Below are 17,578 nucleotides of genomic sequence, written 5' to 3'. Positions count from 1 at the left end.
CAAGGAACCTACATTAATAGGAGGTGATGTTAATGCTCACAACCCGAGCAGGAGGTAAAATAGAAGAATTCATAGATTCACACGACGTGCTGTATAAATGATAACGAAATCAGCACATATTTTTGTAAAACACATGGAACGTTTTCTTCAATCGACTTAATGCTATGTACAGCAAACATAGTAGACAGATTGGATTGGAATACAGTTGGCGAATTGCAAACAAGTGATCATTTCCCAATATACTGTATTAATTTCCTTATTACAAAATAATCCCACCAAGCATGTCCCTCAATATATAACATTTATAAAGCAGACTGGGAGCAATATGAATTCCACACTAGAAATATCTCACCATTTGAATATTTAAAAGACCATAATGAAACTAATAAATTTCTTGCTTAAAAATGCTGCTGATAAAGCTCATCTAACAAAATGCAAAGCCCCTTGGTGGTCTGAAAAACTAACAGAATTAGTAAAAGTAAAATACCAAATTGGAAGACAATTAAATAGTTTGAATAGAAAGTTCAGTAAAATAAATAAAACATTACCGATATTAGAAGAAAATTTACAAAACTGACTATATTATTATTAGAAATTGATACATTAAAACCTCTATATAACAAAATATCTGCAAAATTTAAAAGAGAACTATTCAAGGAAGAATCATTTCATGGAGGATCTCTCTAATAATACTCCCATAAAAAAAATATGGGGAAAATTCAGGAAAATAAATGGTACCCATGTTAAACCCGTAGGCATTGCCATAATAAAAGATGGGAAAAGAATACTTGATCCTAAAGAAATAAGTAATGTAATAGGAGAAAATTTAGCAAAAGTAAGTAGTCACAAAAATTTAGATCAGCATTTCCGCACAAAGAAAGATAGTATAGAATTAATAACAAATTTTGAAACAATAGAAGATGTATATTATAATAGAAAATTTAATATGGAAGAGTTAGAATTTCCTCTGTTGAACAGCAATAAATCTGCCCCTGGAGGTAACAATATTTGTTTTGAATTGATCTGGCATTTAGCACCTTTGGCAAAGTCATACGTATTAGAATTTTATAACCACTTATGGCTTCTAAATTTATTTCCTGATGAATGGCGTAAAGCTATGATTATTCCTATCCTCAAACCTGGAAAAAATCCCAGTAATGTAAACAATTTCAGACCAATTTCTTTAACAAGTTGTTTATGCAAATTACTAGAGAAAATGGTAAATGCTCGACTAACATGGCACATTCGAGAAAATAAAATTTTGACTCCCACTCAATTTGGGTCATCTGGATTCTCTGTCTAACTTGAAGACCACATACGAGGAGGATTTGAACAAAAACAAATTACTATACAGTAGTTGTCTTTTTTGACATTGAAAAGGCATATGATACTACATGGAGATATGCAATATTAAAAACATTATGTACATAAAAACAGCATCCGTGGACATTTAGTTAGGTTTGTCCAAAACTTTCTGACAAATCGCACTTTTCAAGTGAGAATTGATGATGTATTGTCGAGTACATTTCCACTTGAAAATGGTGTTCCATGAGGAAGCGTCCTTAGTAGCACACTGTTTACTTTAGCAATAAATTATATCAGTAATAATCTACCAATCAGAATTAAAAGTAACTTGTAGTATATGGATGATTTTGCCATATATTATTCAGCATCTCGCATAAAACATGCAGAGCGAATCATTAATAAAACATTAATAAAAATAGATGAATGGGCCTTACCTGTAGGATTTAAATTTTCTATGCAAATAACTCAAGCAGTAATGTTTTATAAAAATAAAAAAAAGTGGAAAAAAGGTGAAGAAATAGATTTAAAAATCAGAAATAATTCCTTACCAATTGGCCAAACAGCAAAATTTTTAGGATTATTATTTGATACTCACTTGAACTGGAAAGCCCACATAACATACATGAAATCAAAATGTAAAAGAGCATTAAACCTAATTAAAAAACTATCGATCACTACTTGGCGAGCCGATAGACATACTTTATAAAGCAACAGTGCTATCTATCATTGATTATAGAAGCGAAATATATGGCTCGGCATCAGACGCAACGCTGAAAACGTTAGACCCAGTTCATAATGAAGGCCTTAGAATATGTTCAGAAGCTATTCGATCATCACCAAAGTCATCTTTACAAGTTGAATGTGGTGAACTACCTCTCTCATAGAGAGTTTGTAACAATGAAGAGTGCTCTGAGAATTCAGACAAATGATTCTCCAACCAAAAAATTGTTTGGATTAAGAGATGTGTTCATAAACAATCATCCACTGCCTTTCCCAATTAGAGCTAGAAAATTGAGTCTAAATATAAATATACAAATACCTTTAATATTAAAATTACCTCCTCCTTGGACAATGAATAAATGAGAATTTGTACACACGTAAAATATTTATCAAAAAGTTATTCATATACCCCAGAACACCATAGACAACATATAATAGAACATACAATCAAGAACGGTCACATTACGCAATATACACTGACGGATCTAAGTCACAGTATGGAGTGGGACATGCTGCAGTAACCCAAGACAAAATGTATCAGTTTTCTCTACCAGATAATGCCTCAGTATTTACAGCTGAGTTATGTGCAATAGCATCAGCCATAAAAATAATTAAAGAAATCTCATTTAATAATCTTCTGATTTATAGCAAGTCCAGAAGTGCTGTAGAAGCCATTCAAAGCTATAATAAAAAAAATAATATTGTACAACAAATTAAGTTTTCACTCCATAAATTGTATAATAATAGAAAAAATATAGAATATGTTGTATCCCTGCCCATGTAGAGATTAAAGGAAATGAAGAGGCTGATAAAGCAGCTAAAGAAGCAGTCCACATGGCAAGAGCAAATGTGACCATCCCTATTACTGTAGTGACTATATAAGATATATAAAAACAATCGTTGTAAGTAAATGGCAAAATATGTGGAATGAAGAACCTGAAAATAATAAATTAAATCATAAAATCCAGTGTTGGAAAATGGAGTTCATCATATCAGAGAGAGAAAGAGACACACACCTTCATTGTGGTGCTGAATAATGCTGATGGGTTCTGGCGCTTGGTCTTCAAGACCTAAATTTCATAATCAATCAATCAACAAGTAATTCTGACACGTCTTCGAATAGGCCACACTTTTGTGACACATGGACACTTAATGAACAGTCCATGTGGCCCTCCTCCCGAATGCCCAGATTGCAAATTATTGATAACAGTCAAGCATGTACTGTGTAAATGTCCAAAATATAACCTGCAGCAATTATCAAATGTTGGAAATAGATCGGTAAAAGAAATTTTGTCGGAATCTTCAACACTTTCAGTAATACCCATTTTAATGTTCATGAGGAGCTGTTGTTTAATTGATATAATATAAAAGGTAAATAATAGAAATATGAATACCCTTAGACGTCTAATGAATTGTAAAACAACTAAATTTTAAAATTTTACTTAATTTATTTTGAATTTCAATATACCCTTTTAGTGAGTATATATGGAAACATGAGTGTAAATGTATTTATTGTGTGAATGTGTTCCAGTATGAGAGTGTATTCCTTTGTGCAGCTTTCAATTTCATTTTCATTCATTCATCACTACCGAGTGACCTATTTGGTCCCAGTGCTAGGCTTCTAGCCTAGACCTGTCATTTGGGCCAGCCCTATGAGAGCTGATGATAGTCAGCTCAGTGGTCTGGTTTAACTTTTTTTAATAATAGTAATATACAGTAGATGACAATGCAAAAACAGAAAACCAGCACAGTACTATACAAGAAAAAATTAGCCAGAAAAAATCAGAATGATTGCATCTGATTCACACTGTACACTAAAGGGCACAGCAGGATGAACTCCGAGAAGAACGTAAACATTCCAATGCCACCTGGTGGGAAACGTGATTATTAGCAGTCCATCCAAGTGTTATTTTGTTTATTTTGAATGCTGATAGCACCTACAGCACAAAAATGTAAGCTAACTTTAATAGTAGATAAGATTCATCTCAAATACAGTAATAGCTTTTTAAAATCAAAACTTTTTTTGTGGTACTGTACAAACCGACCCCACAGGCTACAGATTGTTGATGCTGTTCTTGACATAACCATTTTGCAAGGATTTCAAAGATGGTCAGTGGGATGCTGCTTCTTCATTTGAGCATGTTTGGAAAGGGAGCTGATGCACGAGAAGGCAGTCGTAGAATGATGGGTTTGCACCAGTAAACAAATTTTTTTTTTTTTTTTTTTTTTTTAATTATTTTCATATATTTAACTTACCAAGTAATTACATAGCTATACTTTCCACTCAGGCAGCAGTTAAAAGTTTGAAGTTCGCACTAACGATTCGTTTGTTTATAGTGTAGGTAACTACCCTGCCCTCTATCAGGGAACAATAGGTACAACGTAATAGCGATTGTCACTACTTTTGTGCCGGCTTTTCCATCAACGTTGAATGGTTTGATGGTTGAATTTGAGGTTTTTTCTTCGCTTTTCCTGAGGATTTGGTAGAGTACCCATTATTTTGGTAGCTGTTCAGCTTAGCCTATTGGTTTTTATACAGTTTATTTATGATATCTGATTCCAATTTATCAAGTATTAAGGATTGTAGGGAGGGTTGCAAGACCCGAATGACTGAAGTAACCTACGATAGTTATACAGTCTGTGCAAAATGTAGAAGACAAGCGTGTTCAATAGATCTCACTTGTGATGAATGTGTTGGATGGGGTGAGAACAAATGGAAAGTTCTTAGGTCTTATTTTGATAAGTTAGAGGGAGGTCTTATTTTGATAAGTTAGATGGAGATAGGAAAGGGAAGGCGGCTGTTAGAGCCGAAATTAGAGCTCAGAGTGTAGAGAGTAGAGCTCGGAGTGTAGAGCCAGTCACTAACATTCAACTCATTGACCGTAACATTCCTTCTTCTCCTGCCCTTGCTTTATCCCCCATCCTTAGTCCTCCTAATAATTCTCCATCAACTCCTATTCCTGGCTCCCATGCTTCGAGAGTAAGTTCGATCATATATTCGATCTCGTAGTTAATGCTGTCTAAGTTGGGTGAATCACTTTTAGTCCGTATGGACAAAGTGCAGAGTATTAAACAAGTGTCAGTGGAGGAGGTGGCTGTCTGTCCCACTGATGCTCCCAGATGAAGGTCACTCACACTCCCAGGAACCTGGGAACAGACATACTGGAGGTCCAATGGAGGTTAGTGGGGTTTGCCCATGGGCAGTCGCCCCCCTCATCCACCTCAGTGCTTCATAATTCTGACAGTTTGGAAAGGCGTCACAGTGAGCGCCCACCAGTTATCATCTGGCTCCAATAGTGACTAGCGCTAATAAGAGGTGTTTTTGGCGCTTCCCAGGTGAATCTCATCCCTTGAAGAGGCATGGTGATAGAGACTCCTCTCCCTTTACTCCGAAGCATGCCATAGACCTTTCAGCTAGTATGCAACCGGGTTGCAGTACATGTCGCAGCCCCGTGTGCCCTTCTTCCGAGCATTCACATGCTGAATTTCATCACTTGGCTCATAAGCGCTCTTGTTCTTCTTCTGCCCACCCATATGAGCATCCAGAGTATTCACCAGACCGCCTCCCAGTCGTCGAGTGCCCGTCTTGTACACCAAAGCGCCCGTCTCGGACTCCAGAGCGCCTGCCACGAGCCAGCTCGGCTCCCACAAAGCGCTCGGCACCAACTGGGCTCCAGGCGCCAACTGTCCACCCAACTTACACTTAATGCACACCTACATCATTGTCTCCCACTCGCGTGCCTGAATATCCTTCTTTCGCGCATATCAAGCAGCAGTTAGAAGATGTTTTGGGCCTTCTGCATAAGGTTCCCCCCTTCACATAAGCCTTCTCAAGACCTTACTTTGTCTCCTGTTTCAGAGGAGGAAGTAGTAGTACCAGACCCTCCTCCTACGGCTTATGCTTCCCTGATGAGATATTTTTTGGCAGCCTTCCCCTCTCACTTCCAACCAGCTGCTCCAGTGTCGCCTGCTTCCTCGTTCCTTATGAGAAACCAAGCAGATTCTAGCTCGTGTCTACCTTAGATGGTTCTCTCTTTGTCTGCGAGAAAGGCGCTTGGAGAAGTAGAGGATTGGTTGTCCGTTAAGAGGGAACAAGGGAAGGCCGCTTTTGCCTTTCCTCCTGCTAGATTGATGGTCAGATCTCTCTTATTCGAACGGAGAAGCTCTATCTTGGGGAGGTGCTGTCTCTTCCCAAGGTGACTTTTCAGGTTTAATAGACTCAGTTCATCGCTTGTCTTTTTCTTCTGCCAAAGTTTTCTTCACTTCTTTGGAGTTTGATCACAGTGTGAAGCACTTGTTTAAAGTACTGGAAGTCTTCAGCTTTCTGGACTGGTTGATAGGAGCTCTCTCCAGAAAAATAGAAGACCATGAAGTTTTGGCACCCAACTTGGCTGTGGATTGGCTGGGAGTGTTATCCTGTGCAGATAAGGCAGTGAGGGATGGCTCCTTCAAAGTTTGGGGTCTTTTCGCCACAGGAGTTTTGAAGAAGAGGGAGTTGTGGTGCTCCTTCACCATGAGAGGAGTGACGTTTGTTCAGAAGTCTGCACTTTTATATTCTCCCTGGGATAAGCAGTATTTGTTCCCTCAGTCAGCGGTAAAGGAGATTGCCACCGATTTGCGGAAAAAATCAACCCAAGACTTTCTTGCACAATCTTCAAAGCGCCCCAAGGAGCCTTCTGCCTTTTCTGTCGAGTCTGTCTCCCCTCTGCAACAGCATCCCTTTCGTGGAGGCAGATAGGGTTTCTCGAGACCCCCCTCCAAGGTGTGTCTCTCTGCTAAGTCCATCAAGAGGGCTTCAGCCAAAACCTCTTCTAAAAAGTGACTCCTCTATCCTTCGTGTGCCCTTGGGAACCAGACTCTCCCTCTTTTGGCAAAGATGAAGTGCAAAAGGCCTCAGAGAGAGTTACTCGATCCCGTTCTTAGAGTACCCTCCTCTCGGGAATTCGCTGATTGCATTGAAGGCATACTCAGAGGGCTCCGAGAAATTCGTAGCTCTCTTGGAGGAAGTGTCTTCCCTCCTAAGGAAGAAGACCATAGAGGTAGTGGAGGATCAGGCTTCAAGAGGATTTTACAGCTGCTTGTTCATGGTCCCTAAGTCATCAGGGGGGATGGAGACCTGTCCTCGACTTCAGTGCTTTGAACTTCTTCATACAAAAGACGAAGTTCAAAATCACTCGGTGTTATCCTCCATCCAGCATGGTAACTGGATGATAACACTCAACATGCAGGATGGATATTTCCACATTCCAGTACATTCAGAGTCCAGGAAATACTTGAGATGTGTCTTCAGGGGCAAAGTCTTTCAGTTTCGGGCCCTTTGTTTCGGTCTCTCCACTGCCCCACAAGTATTCACGTGAGTCCTGGCACCTCTAGCGAGAAGGTTTCACTTCCTAGTTATCAACATAAGTCTATACCTAGAGGACTGGCTCCTCTGCCCCCAGTCTCAAGAACAGTGCAAAAAAAGGATCTGTAGGCTACCCTTCTTCTTGCAGAGGAACTCAGACTTTTAATAAATCAAGAGAAGTCCCAGCTAGCCCCAACTCAGGAGATTCTCTATTTAGGGATGAGAATCAACTCTGAGTTTTTGGGCTTTTCCCTCCCCAAAGATAGTGGAGCCCTGCCTTCAGTCAGTACAGGACCTTCTTTCGTTTCCAGTTTCAGCGAATCAATGGATGAGTCTTCTGGGAACCCTCTCATCCTTAGAACAGTTTGTGAAGCTAGGAAGACTTCATATGAGGCCCCTTCAGTTCTTTCTACGCTCAAGATGGAACAGAAGACAGCAACTGGACGCAGTGACGCTCCCAGTTACGAATGAGATAAAGGAGGATCTCCAGTGGTGGACGTCTAGGGAGAGACTTTTAGAGGGAAAGTCTCTACTACTTCTGAGCCCTGACTTCTCCTTCTATGCAGGTGCCTCAGATCAGGTTTGGGGAGCTCTTCTGGATGCTCAGGAAGCTTCTGGCATTTGGTCTCTGGATCAAAGGAAGCTCCTATAAACGCCAAGGAGTTATCTGCCTTTCACTTCGGCCTGAACCATTTTGTGAAAGCAATAGCAAACAGAACCTTGGTGGTACATTCTGACGACACCACGGCTCTCTCCTATATCAAGAATCAGGGCGGAACCCACTCATTCTTTCTTTGTCAGGCAGCGAAGGAGCTGCTAATTTGGCAGACCAGAATCAGGTCAGACTTATCACCAGATTCATCCATGGAAAGATGAATGTCTTGGCAGATGGATTAAGTCAACAGGGCCAGGTCCTTCCGACAGAGTGGACCCTGCACTCCATTGTCTGTGGCAGCCTCTGGAAGCTGTGGGGCAGACCGACAGTGGACCTGTTTGCCACAGTTAAGAATTACTGTCTTCGTCTATTTTGTTCGCCAATCCCGGATCATCAGGCATGGGCAACAGATGCAGTACTGATAGATTGGTCAAACCTGGACCTCCATGCCTTTCTGCCATTCAACATTGGGGGTGGGTGGTTCTCAACAAATTGAAGAGTCACAGAAACATATTGATGACCCTGCTAGCGTTCTTTTGGCCTCTCAAAAAATGGTTCCCGGACCTTCTCAAGCTTCTTATGGAATTCCCAAGGTTACTGCCTCAAAGTCCACATCTCCTCAAACAGCCTCATCTTTGGAAGTTCCATCAAGGACTGTCTGATTTAGCTCTGACAGGCTTCAAACTGTCCGGAGACTGGTCAGAGTGAAGGTCTTTTCAAAGCAAGCTGCAGTAGCTATTTCTAGATGTAGATGTAAGTCTACTAGCAGAGTTTACCAGGCCAAGTGGGCTATCTTCCACAGGTGCTGCAGCACCAATAACAACTCATCTGCTAAAACCACTGTAAGCCAAATGGCAGATTTTCTTCTCTTTCTCAGGACTCCCAAAGGACTCTCTCCATCAACTATTAAGGGCTATAGAGCTATGCTGAGATCAGGCCTCAAGCATAGAGTAGACTTGGCCTCCAATAAAGACCTAACGGATCTGATTAAGTCTATCGAGACTTATAAATAGGTGGAGGACAACTCTGTGTCATGGAACCTGGATGTTGTACTTAAATTATTAACGGGTCCTGCTTTTGAACCTCTCTGTACCATTTCATTCAAGAATTTAACTAATAAGACTTTTTCTTGTAACCTTGGTAACTGCCAGAAGAGTAAGCGAGTTGCAGGCTATAAATGAGCGCATCGGTTTCTTGAAGGGAGATTCTGTATGCACCTTCGTACTTGGCTTCCCCGCTAAGAATGAGTCCCCGTCTAATCCCTGGCCACGCTCGTTCTCTATTAAAAACCTAATGGACATTATAGGACCAGAGGAGGAGGAAAGGGTCCTTTGCCCAGTGAGGGCACTGAGGTATTATTTACAGGAGAAAGAGAATCAGAGGCCCTCTCAATAACTTCTAGTGTTCCATCAAGAACTCTTCAAAACCGTTGTCTAAGAATACTCCATCATTTTTTCATAGAAGTCTGATAATCGAGGCGCACTCTCGAATAGATGATGTCCTACCTTCCTTTAAGGTGAAAGCGCACGATATTAGAGCTGTCCCCACTTTGTATGCCTTTAGGCAGGCATACTGTAGTATGTCACTCTTGACTATCCTCCAGTCGACATACTGGAAATGCAATTCCGTTTTTGCCTCACACGATCTTAAAGAAATTGAAACGATGTACCAAAATTGCAGTACCTTAGGTCCATTATTGGTGGCTGGCTCGATATTGTGGGAGGAAGCATAGGAAGCAACCCTTCCTATCCGTAACTCCTTCACCCTGAAATTTTGGGTGTCGAGTTTTTTGGGGAGCCTAGGGGTGCTTATACCTGGAGTGCCCACCAGTCTGTGGTAGTGGTACGATGGTTTTAATCTTTATTGTTGTTGATGTTGGTAGCTATTTTTTTATTGGTGTATTGTATTTTGATACTGTGCCCAGGGCAAGGGCAGTTTTCCTGTTTTGCTTTATGCGTGTTTGGAAGTCTCCTTCACTCTAAGGCCCCCTCTCAAAAGTAGGGATGTATCACAGCCATTCCGCTAAGTCGCTACAGGTCAAGATGAGCACAGACCAAGGCAGTAATCATCTACTGCCGCTCTCCTACCAGGTAAGTTACAACAAGCATTTTATTAATGCTAACAGATTTTTATGTTGCAAATTCATGGAACAGAATATGTCCATTTATGCCACCACCTATCACTGTGGGATTCAACTATGTAATTACTTGGTAAGTTACATATATGAAAATGGTATTTTCATAATAAAATTAAGTTTCATATACCGTATACTTACCAGGTAATTACAAGATCAGAGCCCTCCCTCGTCCCCTCTGATGGACATTAAGCACAAAAGTACTGTAGTGATGATATTGTACCCATTGTTCCCTGATAGAGGGTTGGGTAGTTACCTACACTATAAACAAACAAATCGCTACCGCGAACTTTAAATTTTTAACTGCCACGCAAGTGGAAAGTATAGCTATATAATTACTTGGTAAGTATATATGAAACTTAATTTTATTATGAAAATACCATGTTTGGTGGGTCACTTGGCTATAATGAACCTAAGTTTATGTCCCAGAAACAATCTCTCATATTATATGTATGGAATGTAAAGGAAGGTACTCCTTGACAGTTGACCTTGACCTAACTGTGTTTCCACAGAAGTGGACTTAAGTCTATGACATAAATGTTTGGGTGTTGTGGCTTTCTTTTGATTTTATTTTCAAGTGACATTTCATTCTCTCATTATTTTAGCTCAAAATAATGTGCCCATAGCATCAGTTATTGTTAAATTATGGTATTTTTCAGATTGTTCACAGGAAAATGAGTTGTTTTGGAAGAACTATTCAAGCATTGCTCTACATTTTTCTTCCTGTGAGTACTCCAGTTCTTCTACCTGATGACCACTATATGTTAAGGTATAAAATTGCTCTTGATCGAGTTGTTAAACCAGTGATGCACAAAGTCTTTTTACTACTTAGACCCAAAAATGGAAAGTCAGTTAAAGATCACCTTTTTGCTTTGGATGGGTTTTCACAAATGAAATACAAGAAGAACTTTAGTGTAAGTCAAAGAAGGAAGTTGGACAATGACGAACCAACTGAAGGGTTTGATATATCTCTGTTGTACACTCTTCTTCAGCATGTTTGTGGATTAGCTGACACAAATGATTCAAAGTGGAGTACACCTGGAACACTTGAAAATAGTCTTCGACTGTTGAAAAATCACAGAAACACAAGTGCCCATGAAGATGTTTCTTTCACCTTCAGTGAGCTACAGGAAGAGATCAAGGATATGGAAGAATTATGCAGAAGTGTTCTAGTAGCTGCAGGGCTGAGAAAAAGACACCTGATAGCTTCAGACATTGCTGAAATGGAGACAGCAATGGAAGAGGTGCTTTTAGGTGGAGTTGATCTTTGGGAACCCTATAAGGAGGCTCTTCTCAAACTAAGGAGTGAACAAAAATCTGGTCTTATCAGGGAGGGAAGAAAGGACATCCTGAGACTTGGTAAGAATCTTAGAATCTTGAATCCATTTTCTTGGCTTTTGGACTCTTACTGTTCACATCTAGATGTGGAGCATATATTCACTGAGTTAACACTTGAAGGTGAAAATAAAGTTGACATGCAGCATTTAATAACTTTAAAACTATCCTCAGGGGAATTACCAGATGTGATTATAGCATCTGGACCCCCAGGAATTGGTAAAACAAGTTTATTCCGGTTTTTGGTCCATGATTGGCTCTCCTCCCAACCAGCAATGCTTGGAATGGAAAACATTGAACTAATTATACCAGTGGAGTTACGTCATGTTTGTAGCTGCAGTGTCAAAGACTTGTTGAAGGATGAGGTTTTACAAAGTGTCTCACAGCAACTGGAAACTGATGATATTATATCTGCCCTCAAAAACGTGTCCCTTCTTTGGCTGTTAGATGGTTATGATGAAGCAAGTAATAATACCAAGAAAGTGATTAAGGAAATTTGTAAGAAATTTCCAGACTCTAGAATATTGATTACTACAAGAACAGAATTTAGAAATGAAATTGAAATTACTTTAGGTAAGATTAATCGAACTTACCTTACTCTCTGTGTACAAGGATTTTCCCAAAGTAATGTTGAAGAATGTGCAAAGAAATTAATTAATGTTTCAGTGACAGACGATGGTGAAAGGACTTTCAAATTGCAGAGTTTTATGGACTTTTGTCAAAGGGACAACCGTGTCAGTTGGGATGTATTTCATGTTCCATTGTACATTACTATTATTGTTGTACTGTGGCTTAACAACCCAGATAAAGTTTCTTTGATCAAGTCGCGCTCAGCTCTTTACTGCTTGTTACTAGATCATATCATCCAAAAGCTTATAGCAAGAGACTCGTTTAATCAGTTAAATCAACTGAAATCTTTCCTACAAAACAAAGTGAATATATTTTTAGATTACCTTGGTTGTGTTTTGTGGGTTAAGGATTCAAACTTTGAATTTACTCTAAAAAAATACGAAGTTCAGTATCTTGCAGAGAAATGTTCAGACCTCGGCCTTCCATTCACAGATACTATGTCAGCTTTCTTTTTATATGGGGAAAGGGCTACACCTACAGAGATCAGGGAAGAATTTACCTTTATTCATCGGACATTATCAGATTTTTTGATTGCCAGAGCATTTGCCAACAAAATGGTATCAGAAAATTGGGATATCCTGACAACTGCCATATATTTTTTCAGAAGTAGGAGATATGTGTTATTGCAGTATGATCCAGAAGTATATTCCCATAGAAGAAGGGTTAGTATGGATAGCTTATCGAAAGATTTGCCTGATGACATCTTTCAGAGAACTTATGATAAGAGGTTCTCATTGTCGACTGATGCCTTTTTTGAGGAGAGGCCTTGCTGTATGCTTCATAGGGATAAATTAGAAATAAGTAAAAATTACAGTGGTAAAAGGTCAAAAGGTTCTTTCAAAGCATCAGAAAAGAATAATGCATGGCTTTTTATGCGGGAGAATGTAGTAGGCCTTTGGGTTTTATTCCTTGTGGGCTATTTGGGTGTCAAAAAACTATTTAATGAGCCAAGACGTGAACAACTGGTGCTTATATTGACAAGGAGAAATATGCATGGTTTTGTATATGATGATTTCCTTTTATTTATAGAGGAAGCAGATGACCATTTATTCACAAAGATGATGTGTATATACATTAAGAACATAACTTGGTCTTTTATGGAAGAGTATTATTTCCCTGCGGCTGTGAAGCTTTTGCAGTATGTAGTACCAAAGTCTGTGTTTCTTCACTATTGCTATGACTCAACTTGTGTTAGCAGACCTCATGATGCATCCAAATTTTTACCCAGAGCTATTGACACTTTTGCCAATTATCCAATAGATATTCATTTGGATCTTCATTATTTTCTCAGCAGGGATGATATAGACTTAAAATTCACAAAAAAGTGTCTCTTGCTTTTGCTAAATGAATCATCTTCTTGTCGGTTAGTTACAGTTAGGTGTCCAGTGGATAATGATATAGTGGAGCTTTTAAGGAAAGCTGTCCACCTTCAAGAACTGAAAATTAAGTTTTATGGTGAGGATCTTTTCCAGCTATCAGAATTGATTAAGACTCTTCCTGAACTGAAGGTTTTTATGGTAGCCATAAGTCCATGTTGTTATATGCATCCTGGTCACCCGAGCTTGATCGAAGAGCACCAACTGTTGCCCAAAACTTCCATCTTACTGACTGATGTTTTCTCTCTGGATCCTTATGAAATAGGTTTAGCACTAAAAAGACTTTGCCTTTATCCACATCAAGTCATCCTTCAAGGAAAGGTGCTTTGCATAGATTTGGAAAAAATTTTGGTTCTTATATTTTGGGTTTTGAGAAATGTCAGATATTTACCTAATTTGGAAATAGTTTTAGACATAGATAATTTAGGCTTTCTTTTTGATGAGGCTCTCAAAATACAGATATTTTATACCTTTACAAGGAAAGTTTTTCCCAGTTGTAAAATCAGGATTAAATGTTGTTTTGGTAATTGGATGTATAGTATAAAAAGGCATTTGATTACATCTGGATAAAACCCTTTGACCCACAGAGGTTGCTTGAAGTCCTAACTTGTAATTTTTCCTACAGATATACAAACCTTAGGTCTTTACATAGGATTTTGTTTGCGAACACAAGCTGGAACAGCCGTTAATTTTCAGATAAGGTCGTTAGCTACCAACAGGAGAGGGGGGGGAAGCCCCGCCCACTAGTCGGTCTGCACTCCACCTTGCTTTCGGCTGCCGTTGTGTGAAGGTGTCTTTGCGCCTCTCTGCCTGACTGCTGTTCACTTTCCTTTTGTTGTTTTTTCTGTGCTATATGATTGTGTATGATTATTTGCTTATACAGTATTTCATAATGCAAACCCCTAACTTACAACAGCCTGGTGAGAGGAAACCTTTAATTATTAGGAGAGCTGTCCAGGTAAGAATAAGCCAGCATAGCCCGATGGAGAAGGCTGCCAGATCTCTAGCTAGCAGTACTTCCAGTACTGCAGTTCCCATTGCTGACAGCACGGGAGCAACCACTGCCGGGGTTTCACCGGTACCAGTCCTAGGAAGTCACCCTCCTGGGCAGTTAAGGGTCCCTGGTCTGTGGACCTAGGCCTGGCTACCAGCATGGCCCAGCAAGAGAGAGTGAGTAGAGAGTGGGCAGGAGCTCACTCACCCCCTTTGCGCTCTTTGAGGAGAGTGATGCAAGGGTCTCAGAATGGTGACATCAGCTTACCGGCCCGCTCACCTGGGAAAGGCAAGAGGAGGTCCCCCATCCAGTCCTCTTCTACTGTAGAGGCTCCGGCTTCTAAGAAGACTGTAGCACGTCTGCTGGACAGCCCCAGTTCATGTTCACATACAGCTGTTGTCACCGCAGGTTGATGACTGCCCATGGCCTTACTCACCTGTCCCCTCTGGCTGCGGGACAATATGGCGATGGCCATAATGTTGACGGACATAATAGCGGGCAAAATGCACGCTTCCGTTCAAACAGGACAAAATGTTGACAACAGAAAATAAGTAAAACAATTTACTGTAACTTTTTACAAATTCCCTTTCATTTTCCCACTTAGTTTTTTTCTCTCTCTATTTCCTATTCTATCTGCTCTGTTAATCTTCTCTGATAAAGCATGTTGAATATGTAGTTGTCTCGTTAAAGAAGTTGTTAACAAAGATAGATTGTTTAGTTTTAGCATATTTTTCCAACACCATTAGTTCGTAAAGATCGGAAGTGTGTTGAAGTTGTTTTTATAAACCAACCCATCGATATAATGGAGATAACAAAACAAATAAAGGTGGCAAGAAACTTCTTTACGAAGGTTATGCGTATGTTGTAGGTAAGCAAATGGAAAACAGAATTTTATGGCGCTGTGAAAAACGTGGATGTTGTAGTGGAAGAATAACAACTTCTAACAATACTGTACTTTCTTTTACAAGCCATTATCACCAGCCTGATAATCTCAGATGTGATGCTATTAAAATTCAGAACAAAATTAATGACATGGCCAGTGTTACAGAAGATATTCCCCCAGATATAATCCACAACACTATAGCAAATGTATCACTAGATGTTTGTAGCGCTTTACCAAAGGAAGAGTCAATTGCTTGTACAATTAGATGACAACGCAGTGTAAGTAACAGAGATGAAGATTTGACTACAACTACATACAAGAGGAAAAGCTTTTTTGTTACATGAAAATGAGGAGATTAGCATTTACTCGATATGTAACAATCATGGAATCTTAGAAACATATTCAATATGGCTTTGCGATGGGACATTTGATTCACCTCCTTTAGGGAAGCAATTGTATACAATTCATGCCCTTGTTACAGATAACAAAACTACCAATGGTGTATTGCTTTACTAGCATGAAGGATAAGCAAATTTACGAGTTTATTTTTAATTTTTTAAAAGACCCCAATTTGAACCCAACCTCAATCCGTGTTGATTTCAAGAGAGCTGCTATTAATAGTATAAAAAAAACATTCCAAACTACTATTATTCGTGGATTATTTTTCATTTTGGCCAATGCCTTTGGCGCAAAATCCTATTGGTTAGCTTACAGTCCTGGTAAACAGAAACCAGGAATGCTTTCATCATAAAGCAGTTTCAAGCACCGGCATTTGCTCCTCCTGATTGTGTACAGTATATCCTTTATTTGATGAGCTTCTTGCTTCTCTAACGGATGAAGTAGAATCTGTGCTAGATGAATTTCTATCGTATTTTGAAGCGACATGGTTAGGTGTAGTCCAACCTGGGCGATGATAAACCCTGTTACGAAATTCAACTGTGGTCAGTTCGTAATCATGTCGTAAATGACTTGCCACGTGCAAATAATGCGGTTGATGGGTGGCATAATGCTTTTAACGGGAGAATGGTTATTAAGCTGGCATCTTTAGAAAAATTGATTATAAAAATGAAAAGAGAACAAGCAAATACAGAAATGTTATCTCAGTTAACTTAGGGGAAAGAAATTGGAAGGCAGAACCTAAAATATATTAGAATCAACCAGAGATTAAAGAACCTAGTCGCAAATTATGATCCAGATGAAGGGATACAGTTCATAACAGCAGTTGCTCATAATTTGTAATACTTATCATTGATAAAATTTATATATTTTTAAATAAATTTTGTGCTTATTGATACAATTTTATCAATCATGTCTTTTTGTTTATCAAACCTACCTTTATTTACATCATGTTCTTAACAGCAATTGCTCTAATTTGTAACATTTGTATTATTGATAAAGTTTTATATTTTTTAATGAATACATTTTGTACTTACTGATACAATTCTTATCAATTATGTCTTTTATTTAAAAAATAAAATGAAACCTATCATCATTTGTGTCATGTTCTCAACAGCAGTTGCTCATAATTTGTAACACTTGTATCATTGATAAAGTTTTAATTACTGGTAATTGCATTTTTTAATAAATAAATTTTGTGCTTATTGATACAATTTTTATCAATTATGGCTTTTGTTTACCAAACCTACCATCATGTCATGTTCTTTATAAAGTCATTTATTCCTTCGACAATTTGTCCCCTTTGGACATATTATGTTACTTTGCCCATTGACATTTTGTCCATCGACATTATGTCTGTTGGCATTTCATCTGCACACTGTCCCCTCCACCTCCTCAAGGTTTTCCAGGAGCCGGGAACCAGTCAGGCCTAGGGTTCGGGACTGGGACCGTTCACACCCAGCCCAGCCCGAGCACGGAAGCATACGTTCTAGGCTCTGCCCTCAGGCTGGACTGGTCATATGCTTTGGTGGTGGAGAGATCACCAAGGGGCTCTGGCGAGCGTCCCTCTCTTGCGGAGCGAGTAACCTGCGAGGACTGTGACCTGTAAGGACTTGAGGGTCCTACGCCCCAGAACTCGGACACCCCCTCAGTTGCAGAGAAGTTTTTCAGAGCTCATCTGTTTGATATGGCAGTACAACAATCTCAAGGAAGAGACCATGGCTTTCCCTGTGGACCACTCATCAGCCATCGAGTCTTTTTGGGGACCCCAGAAGGAATCCAGGGTCTCATTGGGTTACTATGGTC

At 39.5% G+C, this 17,578-nt stretch overlaps 1 protein-coding gene across 1 annotated transcript in view; it reads left to right on the top strand.

Annotated features, from left to right (window-relative positions):
- Positions 1-16,429, top strand: part of LOC136852621 (uncharacterized) — a 55,037-nt gene extending 38,608 nt beyond the window's left edge. The window contains exon 2 of the mRNA XM_067127538.1: positions 10,818-16,429. Within this exon, the coding sequence (XP_066983639.1) occupies positions 10,818-14,069 (3,252 nt within the window). The 3' untranslated portion in view covers positions 14,070-16,429. The remainder of the gene's footprint in view (positions 1-10,817) is intronic.
- The last annotated feature ends 1,149 nt before the right edge of the window (positions 16,430-17,578 follow it).

This window comes from Macrobrachium rosenbergii, chromosome 25, assembly GCF_040412425.1.
Source record: "Macrobrachium rosenbergii isolate ZJJX-2024 chromosome 25, ASM4041242v1, whole genome shotgun sequence".
NCBI classification, from domain to species: Eukaryota; Metazoa; Arthropoda; class Malacostraca; order Decapoda; family Palaemonidae; genus Macrobrachium; species Macrobrachium rosenbergii.
The sequence above is the reverse complement of the archived record's forward strand: the minus strand, read 5'-3'. Positions and strand labels throughout refer to the sequence as shown.